The sequence below is a fragment of the Aedes albopictus genome, chromosome 2, assembly GCF_035046485.1.
Source record: "Aedes albopictus strain Foshan chromosome 2, AalbF5, whole genome shotgun sequence".
NCBI lineage: Eukaryota > Metazoa > Arthropoda > Insecta > Diptera > Culicidae > Aedes > Aedes albopictus.
The window spans coordinates 320,138,811-320,151,217 of record NC_085137.1 but is presented as its reverse complement, the minus strand read 5'-3'; the positions used below and the strand labels follow the sequence as shown (position 1 = coordinate 320,151,217).

Here is a 12,407-nt window from a genome sequence, read left to right as displayed (position 1 = left end):
TATCATTAAATCTTCTTCGGATCATTACAATGTAGAATCTGGAAAAACCGCGAAGATAGATACGTCGCACAGCCATAGTTTTGGAGATACAATTAAACTTCACGTACCCGACCCCCGATAACTCATTTTCAAAATACTGGCATTTCGTCAATTTTCATCCGATTTTTTTTAAGTCGCTCTCGATCGATCATAAATTGGTGCTTATTTTTTACACTCAAGTGGCCATGTATTATTCGGAACCATTTGGGAGATATTCCGGGTTGTACTGTGGTCAGGGCGTGGGAAAGGGATCTGTTTTGCCAAATGGCTAAAACTGATTATTTCGTGTGTGTTATTGTGTTTTAGAGGCCCCCGCGGAACCTGCTCCAGGTGTTACGGAGCGGCCATATTAGTTGATACATACTTAAGTAATTTTTTTTTCTATCCCATTCTTTCGGAATCATGAAGATTGACACGTCGCTCAGCATGTTTTGGTTGCCAACTAGAAATGTCCCCGATGACATCCCTGTGGAACCTGTGCTATATGTTCCGGGGTGGCCAAATTAGTTGATACATACTTCAGTCTATCGTTTCTGACTCAGTCATTCGAAATCATGAAGATTGATATGTCGCACGGCATGTTTATGTTGAAAACCAGAAGTGTCCCCAATGAGGCCCCGCGGAACCTGTCACGGGGATTCGGATGGGCCAACTTATTCCAATCTGGTTACAGAAGCTGCGTTTCACTGTTCGCAACAAAAATTTCGCTGAAAATCGATGGTTCAAACACAACAACACTCGAAATAATCACTTTTAGCCATTTTGACAACCCCCTGATCCCTGCACAATCCGGAATATCGCCGGAATGGTTCCGAATATTTAACGGCCACTTGAGTATAATAAACTCGCACCAATTTATGATCAATTGAGGGTGACTTCAAAAAAATCGGAAGAAAATTGACGAACTGCCAGCATTTTGAAAATGAGTTGTCGGGAATCGGGTACGTGAAGGTTTAATAAACCTCGAAACAGGTTCCCCAGGGCCCATTCCGATGGCCACCATAGGGCAAGAGCGGGTTTGAAGGCCTTTTTGTGTCCTGTCGGACAGCTACCATCTGTCTGAAAACATTGCCGAAGACACCAACATTTTATCTAGCAAAGCATTTGATCTACAACTAGATGTCTTTAGCCGTAACGGGACACCATTAGCAAAACACTGTTTTCACGCGAGCGTAACGCTGCGCTCCCAAAACTAAATCAAGAATATTTCCGAAACTATACATTTCTCAGTAAAACTCACTTGGGCAATCTTGTTCACATCAATCCAAAGAAGAAATGTCTAGAAGACTCTATTATTCAAAACCTCATAACAGAGCTAATATACGCATTTCAGCTTGAAATTTTTAAAAAGAAGATTTCTGCGATGGTGTCCCGTTACGAAATGTAACATGTTATATAAAGTAAATTGGAACCAAAACCCCATAGAACAAGTATTGCATCAGGAAGTACATCTAAAAAGCTTGTTATAAAACCTGTTAAACCATATGATCATGAACATTGCATTCGATTGCAGACGTCATTTGATCACGAAAGTTAGTTCCTCGCGGTGTCCCGTTACGCTGGAATGTGTCAAATGCATTTTTCTTACCTTTCTGGCAATGATCATCAAAAAATCGCCACCTTGAACAATTTTGAAGACAAAGTGTGAATAGAAAACCGGTCTCAGCAGAAGTTACTTATTTCCATACAAACGACCATATCAAATTTTATCAGATTTGGCTGAAAATTTGACCAGAGCTGCGAGGCGTCACCCATCAAACTTTTTAACATGTGTTATTTTAAGCCACGCTAGTATACATGCAACAGCAGTGATAATAATACCCAACATGGAATAATAAAAAAACATACAGCTAGGGGCTTCAAAGCGATAATTTGCGAGCCAACTTCTCATTCATAGAACTATATGGATTTTTTTGAAAAATCATCAAGAATAATAAATAAATTTAACTCCTTCGAAAGATAAGCTTCCGAATCGATATTATACCATCCTTGCTTATCCAACACTTCAACCCTGACTACCTTCATCTTTACCTCAGTAGATATCTGCCTACTAAGCCAAAAGCTAAAAATACACCATGAATCTGGTTTTACGCTACTTTGTCATTCACATTAGAACCATAAATATATGGGCAATATGCGCCCACGTACCTAATTATCAATCATTAATTAATGTTCTTTTTTCTGCAGCAACGCTGAACATTTTTAGCACATCACCCACCATGCCGAACAATTACGTTCCAAGACGAAGCACGAAAGCGATATCTTATTACTCACCTTCGGGAAGTCGGGAGACAGACAGAATTCATTCATTCTATCTAACAACATTTAACTGCTAACGAAAACGGCTTTAAAAACCCCGTAAACCGGTTGGTTCACCGCTGAACTCCTCCGTTCTGGGCGATCGTTTGTCGCTTGGTTTATCAGTTCAACGCGTGTGTTCAAACCGCCCGGAAGATGCAGCTTTTCGGTGCAGTGTTGTTGCTGATAGCTCTAGCGTTCTCCGCGATTTGCGAAGACGTGCTGTACAAAGGGTAGGAGCCTACGTTGTCTGACAAGCAGGTATAGGTTAACCCGGTTTATTCGTTATTTTAGGTACAAACTATACGATGTACAAACGACCGCACGTGACCAAATAGAACTGCTGCAAAGTGTGAGCCATGATTTAGAGCTGGATTTTTGGAGCACACCTGCAGTTGGCAGAAAATCATCTGTGTTTGTAAATCCAGGCAAAGATGAGTTATTCAGGACGTTTCTAAGCGAGCACAACGTTACTCATCGACTTTCTTCGGAAGGCGTTCAAAGACTGATCGATCATGAACGAGATTTCAATGAAATTCGCAATCGCAAACGTCGCAATGTTAGCCAGAATGATACGATTCCTATTGTAAGCACGAATGGAACAAGTTTTGAATACTTCTGGTCATTGAATGAAATCTACCAGTATTTAGATATGCTGGCTAGAAAATATCCAAATTTGGTGAAACTTTTTGGCTATGGTAAGACTTACGAAAATCGTTCAATCAAAGTTATAACCATCAGCACTGCTGGGAAGGTGAATGGATCCCGTCCTATCGTACTGGTTGACGGAGGCATTCATGCTCGAGAATGGGCATCCCATATGTCTGTCGTGTACTTGATCTACCAGTTGGTTGAACGATCTACCGAGAACATGGATCTATTGAACAACACAGATTGGGTGATCATGCCGGTGGTCAATCCGGATGGCTATGAGTACACCCAAAAGGACCGTTTGTGGAGAAAAAACAGATCTCCAATCAATGGTACGTCATGCTTCGGAACGGATTTGAATAGAAACTTTCCCATTGGATGGACGAGCTTTGGAAGCGTGAGTTTTTTCTGTTTAAAAAAAATGAGAGTCGTTATTATACAATTATTACAATTTCAGAAATGCTCAGTGGGGTATGCTGGTCCTGCTCCTGCATCGGAACTGGAGACACGAGCTTTGATGAAGTTGATGAGAAACTATTCTAACGCTACGAAGGTCTACTTAACAGTGCATTCATGTGGAGACTTTATCTTGTACCCTTTTGGATATAAAAACGAAGAAGCACCGAATAAAATGCAATTACAAGCACTGGGAGAGGAAGCTGCCGCAGCTGTTAGGGCGATCAATGGTCCGAAGTATTCTGTTGGAAGTTCAGCCGCTTTGCTTTATCCGGCCAATGGAAGTGACGATTACATTTATGAGAATTTAAATGTTCAATATTCTTACACTTTGGAGCTTTCGTGTGGCAATTCCAATAACACTAGTATATTTATCATCAGTATAGCAGAGATGAAACGAATCAACAGAGAGGCCTTTGAAATGTTCAAGGTGTTCGGAAAATTTGCGGGGACACAAATAAATGCTTCGTGCTAATTATCATTTGGACTTTCTTTCAATGTTAAGTATAATAATGACAAAACATTTTCGAAGCATGATAAATGTGGAATTCCGTACATTTCGTATTGCTACGAAAATGTGCGAAATTCCATCTTTGAGGAGCAAAAATCATCAAAGCTGATTGGTTATGAACAATAAGGCGGATGCTAATTTTTCTTTGATTTAGGGTGACCACACTGTGGCAAAAAGACGTAACACTCTGATAATCATCATAGTACACCGATTTAATGGTCTATTTAAAAATTTGATAGTTGGCCAACTGACCATCCGTTGCGTTCGCATCGTTTTTGTTCGAGTTTGACGTTTGCCCTCTACCGTCACCTAGTTGATGGTTGGCCAAACTCAGTTCTTTCAATATTGTGCGAATACGTTTCCGAGACTGATTTAAATCGAAAATTGTTCGAAGTGTTACGTCTGTTTGTGTGACTTTGGGTATTATCGACAGGTTTGTTCTCTCCGTCATGAGGATTTTTTGTCGACCTAATTTCCTGAAGCTTGTTCGTATCATTCAGCTCGGTTGGGATAGATTTGATTCCAACTTTGAGTTCAACAGGTTTTGAAAAATCCACCATGACGAACAAAATGATTCTGTAACACTAGCCCGAATGTCACTAGCCCGAATGACACTAGCCCGAATAGCTGCGAAGCATGTTGGAAGCTACTTTTCAACCACTAACAACCTACCAGTACATCATTCCATATTCAGAAGAAGATCATGTTTAAAGAAGAAAGAAAAATCATTGCTGTAGAATTTACCCGATTGATCACCAGTTTTGAAATCAGCAAAACTCATAAGAATAGCATATTTTCAAAGAAAGAAAAATGTGTAATAAGAAGGGTGTGGGTAAATGTTTGACAACCAACAGACTCAAAATCCGCAAAATCTTTGTAGCCTTTTTTTTTCAAAAGAAGGAAAAATCTGTGATGGGAGAGTTAGTAGTGTGGCCGCCAATAGTACAGTATACCATTCTAATTGAATGATTTGCTAGTGTTATATGCATATACCTCGAAAGAACAGCTTATTTTAAAAAGACGGAAATATCTCTGATGGGCGAATTACTATGATGGGCGAATGTATGTCCGATACGTAGCTAAAGAAAGATTCGAGTGACGCCGGAGTAACTTTCCTTAAAGGATCAAATGCTTGCGGAATATCACTCGGTGGTACGAAGGCGAGGGCCACTACTATTTTGTATGCAATTTGTACTTCATAATCCTTGCCGTACAACGATTGTAATCTTAGCGCTTTATTCTTCCTTTCCAGGCTTTGATTGAAATGAAAAAAAAAAACATCCATGAACGCATATATGCGGAAACACTTTTCTTGTCGCGTTAATGGATCATTGAAGCCAACTTTTCCAGCGTTCACCGCATGTAAGCAGAGGCGCCACCGTATATGGACATTAACATTGTGACAGCAGTGGAGTTATGTCAAACACACAAGGCCACGGTGGCGCTATCTGTTCTTTCCATAGCGGCCGTTTTAGTTATTTTAGTGATCCATTTCCGCTGCTTCGAAATCCACCAACACATAATCGGGATCAAGTTCACAATTGTATTTTTCAGCAATTTCCGCAAGACTGGTGAATGCCGTATCATACGTGCCCTCGTTCTTCTTAGGTAACAAGAAGAACGTCAATGGGGCAAATCTTCTCAAATCACCGCTACCCACGCTTCCATGGATAGTAAACTTGGGTAAAGTTTTGAGGTCCCGTTTGAAACGTTCCGTACACTATCCATATCGAAGCCTGAGCCAGCGCACGAATGTGCTTTGGCGAACACAATACAATAATTACGCCATTTTCAGATTGCACAGAAGTTTGAAGGAACGGTTCACCGTCAAGCGTCGTGCGATACCGGGGGTCGACATTGCCGTAATCTACGTTCTCGTGTAGCTCCGCTGGAGCACCTTGGCGTCGGCGTCGTTGTATGATCCGTCTCTGGGCGTTCTTGCTAATCGTTGTTTGAACCTGTAATATAGATGTCCCAAATAATTATATTTAGATAAAATTCCAAAGCGTAAATTGAATAAAAAATCAAAAATAGATATTTGGAAGGAACATTCTAAAAAGAGGGGTGTACCTCAGCGGATGCAGTTATGGAGACTTGTCTGATAATTTTGTCTGGCCGTTCGTTCGTCTCCAATGAACGCTTGGACAGCTCGGAACGAAAGCGAGACGATTCGATTTTCATCGGGTTTGGCTCATGATTGTGCTGCCCAGACGGAATTGTGAACTGCTGTCCGTTAGTACTTCTCGTAATGGCTTTTCCGCCACATACACCGTTTGGAGAAGGATGCCTCCTGTATTCGCAATCCCAATATTTCGCGTCGTCAGTCAAAAAGAATGGGTAAATTAGTACATGTATATTGAGAAATATAACTTACCAATGAACTTACGGTTTTATTAAGAAAATAAATAAATCCATCGTGGGCCAGTTTCATCTTGCCTTTCCGCGCTCGGACAAATTTAGAAACTGATTCTAAATTCTCTGCTGCTGGTCTTGAGGGTCCAGCGAACGGTTCTTCTTCAAACACAAACAGTTCTTCGGCTTCACTCTCCGACATGGACAGTCAGATTGAGAGTGAAAAAAATCATTTACATAATAGTCCTGTTCAACGACGTAGGTTGAACTTGCTCGAACTTGCTCCATCCCGCTCTTTCCCGTTTGTTGACAAATGGGTAAGAGTTGGTAAGAGTAGGATGCAGCAACTTCGAGCAAGTTCAACCTACGTCGTTGAACAGGACTAATGATTCGAATTAACAGCTAGGTTGCTATGATTGTGTCCTAGTAACTATTTTAGGTCATCATTAGCCAAACTGTGTAGTGCATCTACTGACTTCACTCTCTTATCTGAATCGCAACCTCCCTTGAAAATAAAAAAAAAATCTTGACAAGACACCTTAAAACCACATTCTCGTAACACATATTTTTCAATTCGACCTAGCGTGACATTCGTGCTAGTGTGACATTCGGGCTAGTGTGACATTCGGGCTAGTGTTCTTCGGGCTAGTGTTATAGAATCGAACAAAATGGCTGAAAATACGTGAGTTTTCCTATGTCACCCACTCCACTTGAATATCCATGGCTCCATCTTCTTACATATGAATACGTAAATTGGCGCATAACTAGCGAACGGATCGTCCGATTTGTGTAAGGTACACCGGGGCAAGTTGAAACGGGTGGGGCAAGATGAAACACGAAGTTTTGAAATAGATTTCAATACAATTTGGAAATTTATCCTTCACTAAAAGATTGTTTGAGCCGAAAACTATGTGTTATGGCGATCAAACTGTTTATCATCATTAGAAACGTTTGTAAATAGCCACGATGTTCGTAGGTAACATGCTCCGGCTTTTTCTCGAAATCTCAGGTCAGACATACCTGGAGTCTCCAGATAGCCTAGTGGTTAAGGCTATGAATCGCCAATCCGGGGACGGTGGGTTCGATTCTCGTTGCGGTCGTTAAAATTTTCTGGACTCCGGGTCATAATATATCACTGTACTTGCCACACAACGTACAAATTCATGCAATGGCAGGCAGAGAAAGCCCTTCAATTAACTACTGTTCAGATGATGTATTTCACGGGCATTCATCTTAATCCCAATGAGACGACCCACGCTTTTTGGTTCTGTCTCTATCATACTTTTGACTTCCTTCTTGAAAACTTAATAGGGTGACTTTGAGTATTATCGGCAGGTTTGTTCTCTTCGTCATGTCGGCCAATTTGCCTGAAACATGGTCATATAACTCAGCTTAGTTGAAAAGGATTTGAGACCAACTCTGAGTTCAACAGGTTAAAAAAAATTAAACAAGAGAACAAAACTGACAAAAATACATAAGTTTCCATGTATGCGGGTTAAAACCGTAAAAAAAACTCCGAAAAATAGGGTAATTCGCTAATTGTTGAACACTACCCAAATGTTGAACAGTTTCTGAATATTTTATTATAAATCTTACTTAAGTAATTTTCATCCAACGTAAACGTATGATGTAGATGCATATACATGTGGGTCACGATATTGCTCTAATTAAGTTACAAAATTATACATATTTTTAGTCAAAAAAATTGATTGAAAATTTTGTACCGCTGATGACACGAAAACTGCACAATTCTTAAGATTAATTTTAAGAAATTGCTGTTACGAACTAAGCTTTGCGGGCAAATCGACCACAAATATCAAAGGCACACCATAGTTACAAGAACTGGAAAGATGTCATTAACAGTTTAACATTGTTTAAAATCACATTTTCATTGTAACTTAATTTGAAAAAAATATTTTTCTTATCACACTATCATTATGCATCCATGATTCAATTGTTGAACACTGGCATAACCTACGATGTTGGCAAGACTGCTAGATTTTTTTTTTTCAGTTTACCTAACCGTACATTTCGTGGGGTTTCAAAGGCGTTCCAGGGATGTTCTAGGGGTGTTCCAGTGGGCTTCAGAAAGATTCCAGTGGTTTTCAATGGGTTTCAAGGGCGTTCCAGAGATGTTCAAGAGGAATTCAGAGTGTTAGAGGGTCCCAGAAGTATTTCAAGGCGTTACAGGAGGCTCAGGAGCAATCCAAGGGTTTTCAAGGGATTTCAGGGTCGTTCCATGAGTGTTCTTGGGGGTTGAGTGGGTTCCATGGGTTTCCAGAAGAGTCTCAGGGGCTTTAAAAGGCGTACTTTTCTTCTGTCGTTTTCGCTTCTAATCAAATCTTTTCAGCCATTTATGCATCTAGTCAGCTTTAAACCGATTTCAGTCAACTAGTGCTCTCTTCAAATGTGCGATTTTTGTCATTTAAATGAATTGTCACTAGCTCGGACTAGTTGGGCACAAAACACAAAAAAAACGGAAAAAATCCGCCAGGGTGAAAAAATATCGGATGTCGGGTCAAAGTCGGGTCAATTTTTATCAAATGTTGGACCACTGTTGGACCCACATCGGGTAACTGTCGTGTCTATGTTGTGTTTGGTGGCCAAAATAAAAACAGGTGAATGATAGGTTGATGTCGGGTTATACGTCATCAATTACGAACAAAGCTTCAACCGTTCAACAATTAGCGAGAACCGTCCAACATTAGGATGAGCTAGCTTAAGGAAGCGTTCAACATTTGGGTTACAGACTTCCCATACAAATGTTCTATTTCCTCTTAGAAAATGGAATTTAAGGGAATACAAATTCAATGGGCAGTATAAGGGATAAGTAGATCTAGACGTTCACTGGATATTATTCAACTAAAGAGGAATTATGCACGGAAAAACAAACGAAAACCAAAATGCCGGTACTAACCGTTCAACAATTGGCGAATTACCCTATATGTTGAAGTTCTGATCCTTTTAAAAAATCAATCGTGACGGTTCACAAACGACTTATACCCAGCCATTCAAAATTCATCATTATCAATATGTTACATTGAAGAAGCGTCAAATGTATTGACTGTAGGTAGGAATTGTAGATCTATTTATATTTTAGTTTCGCCTATTTGTATACGGCATTTAGTTTCGAATATTGAAAATTTGGTATGGCACACGAATCAACCGTTATCAGTTCGGATTTAAGCCATAATCGTAATTTGGTGGGCGCAGATTTGACACGGATTCTTAGGGTCTTTTGATAACAATTCTTTGAATGCTGACCAAACAAAAAGCAGATGATATTATTATTACAGGATAGTTGCCAATAATGAGACAGCAATACAATGATAGAAAGAGAAACAATATTTGCTAGACTTTTACTTCCATTTTTACTGCTATCATTCCCTTGATATTGTATTCTTCAAAAAATCTCGCTCAAAAATATTGCATCCGCGAGCAGGAAATCTTCCAAAAATAAACTAACATTAACTATGGGCTGACATTTTTTTATCATGACTATTTCATTATTGACCGCTGTTCTCTACAATTTCGAAAGCTATCAGGATTGCTGATAAAAAAATTGCAACCGTTCGATAACCGTGCTCTGATAGCGGATAGACAGATAATCGTCAATCTGGGTTTTCTCAAAGATTGTTGATGACGAAATGTTTCGTGATGCCAGTTTCAACCGATCGGTATTGAACTCTGGGCATTTGTATTTATTCCCAAGTCTTTGCAATGCAATATGTAGTTTAAGGAAACAAAATATATATTACTCTTAGGGAACGTCCATAAATTACTTCACGCTTGGAGGGGTGAGGGGTTTGGGCGTTCAGCAAAGTGTGACAACCCATACAAAAATTTCAGAGGTATCATACAAAAAGTGTGACATAGGTATCAGGTATCAGAAGGTCGGCTCCAGAGGCACGTTATTCTCCATTTGGGACATTTGTGCCATCGCCAAAATAATAGCCTATTTCATCATCTACCTGAGGGAAAAGGAAGGAAATAAGGATAAGGATGGGGATAAGGGCAGGTAGGGAAATAGGAAAAGTACCCCGAAAGAGGATACTAACGCATAAGCGTACCAAAATGGGTTCAAACAGCGCCCTCAAAAGGGCACTGTAATAACGCATAAAGCGAAAGAGAGCATATACAGGGGATAGACAAAATGATCGGGACAGGCAAAATTTTCACTTTTCAAAAAATGTACAACTAGCTGTAACTTTTTTAAAAGTGCATTAAATATTCTCAAATTTTCACTGTAAGTTGATCAGCTAGTTATGTATCAGTGTTCCAAATTTGGAAAAGATCGGGCTTTTCTCCCCTAAGCTATAAAGATTCTTGAAAAAGCTATAATTATCCGATAGCCAACTTTGAGTTGTTATATCTCCGGATTCAATTAATTAAATGCAATGAAATTTTGACCATTTATGACTTATATAATAAGCTATGAAAAACCTTTGACATAACTTAAAATTCTTAACACGGAAGAACGATTAGATTATTTTTCTTCTTAACACGGAAAACGATTAGATTATTTTTCTAATAAAACACCAAATTATCCAAAACTTCAACATCGTTTCAAAATTCAAGATGCAAATTACAGTTCATTTAATTTCCCTCTAGCTGACTGATTTATAAATGCGTTTTGAAGGAAAGTAACAACATAGTCGCCAGTAAATTGAAAAAGTAATGGGATGCATATTAAAAATAGACGAATTTACTGAAAAATCGTGAAATAAATGAAATCGCTATAAATTTCTCTCTTGTTAAAAATTTCTAGTTAAGTCAAACGTTTTTGAGAGTTCATTATATAAGTCATAAATGGTAACAAAATCATTGCAATCGGTTCACTGAATCCGGAGATATAATAGCTTAAAGTTGACTATCGAATAATTATACCTTTTTTAAGAATCTATATAGCTTCGTGCAGTATAGCCCGATCTTTTCCAAATTTTGACCACTGATACACAACTAGTTGATCAACTCACAGTAAAAATTTTAGAATATTTTTTTTAAAATGCTACAGCTATTGGACATTTTTTAAAAAGTGAAAATTTTGCCTGTCCCGATCATTTTGTCTATCCCCTGTAGCTCATTACTACAGCGGGTTAAAAACAACAGAATATTCTGAATATTCAGGTCTCTGAAGTCAGTTTCACTTAATTAGTGTTTACCGAATACTCGGAAACGCAGTTGCGCAAAAACTGGACAGTTACATATCAAATGATACGAAGTTCCATAATCGGATTCACAGCTATCACATGCAAATGAATCAGCTTGATGAATATTCGCCATGTGATAGCTGAGTCGGCAGTGGCCAGTCAATGCTTTGACCAGAATGCTGCAATTCTGCTTTGACAGATTTGTTAGATACTTCGCCACCCTTGGAGATGGCTCAGTACAACACAATTTGGTTTGACGACGTGACTCCAAACTATTCCAGTATTGTCTGTGTTGAGTAGCAGCCCTAGTGTGAATCTGAAGCTTTACCCAACATTTCGATATCGGAATAGTGCGAGCTAACTCATCAGCCAATTCATTCCCAGCGATGGAAAAATGGCCAGGCACCCATACCAGGTGAACAGTGTTTGCTGAATTCAGCTCTTCGATTTGAGTTCGACAAGCGATAACTATCATCGACCTGGAGTTGGCCGAAGCCAGTGCTTTGATAGCAGCCTGGCTATCTGAACAGAAGTATATTATTTTGCCCATTACGTGCTGCTGAGGTGCTGATTGCACTCCGCACACAAGAGCAAAGATTTCGGCCTGAAAAACGGTGCAGTGTCTACCAAGTGTGTAAGACAGATACAGCCTTAGCTCACGAGAATAAACACCAGCACCTGCTCGACCTTCGAGAAGGGAGCCATCAGTGTAACATACGATGCCGTCTGGAATACTTCTTTCCAGATATCCAGATGTCCTCTCTTCCCGGGAAGGGAATTTCGTGGAAAATGTCCTATATGGAAAATTACAAGCAATTTTAGGATCACCTGGAGCAAGGGCAATTTTGTCCTAATTCACCAAAAGTGGAAACAACAAGGTGTGTGTTGATGTGCGATTCACAGGAGTTTCCTCTATTAAATCGAGTACCGTAATCCGGGATCAAATTGGT

General features: G+C 39.5%; 1 protein-coding gene across 1 annotated transcript; it reads left to right on the top strand.

Moving 5' to 3' along the window:
* The first annotated feature begins 2,104 nt into the window (after nucleotides 1–2,104).
* On the top strand, nucleotides 2,105–3,925 carry LOC115269915 (carboxypeptidase B-like). The gene is made up of 3 exons (XM_019681980.4): nucleotides 2,105–2,570; nucleotides 2,632–3,385; nucleotides 3,446–3,925. The coding sequence occupies exons 1-3, from the start codon at nucleotides 2,494–2,496 to the stop codon at nucleotides 3,917–3,919; spliced, it is 1,305 nt and encodes a 434-aa protein (XP_019537525.4). The 5' UTR covers nucleotides 2,105–2,493; the 3' UTR covers nucleotides 3,920–3,925.
* The last annotated feature ends 8,482 nt before the right edge of the window (nucleotides 3,926–12,407 follow it).

Coding starts and splice junctions, on each gene's coding strand:
- LOC115269915 (XM_019681980.4), top strand. CDS start 2,494: ATGCAGCTTTTCGGTGCAGTGTTGTTGCTGATAGCTCTAGCGTTCTCC. Junction 2,571..2,631: donor GAAGACGTGCTGTACAAAGG/GTAGGAGCCTAC, acceptor TCGTTATTTTAG/GTACAAACTATACGATGTAC. Junction 3,386..3,445: donor GATGGACGAGCTTTGGAAGC/GTGAGTTTTTTC, acceptor TTACAATTTCAG/AAATGCTCAGTGGGGTATGC.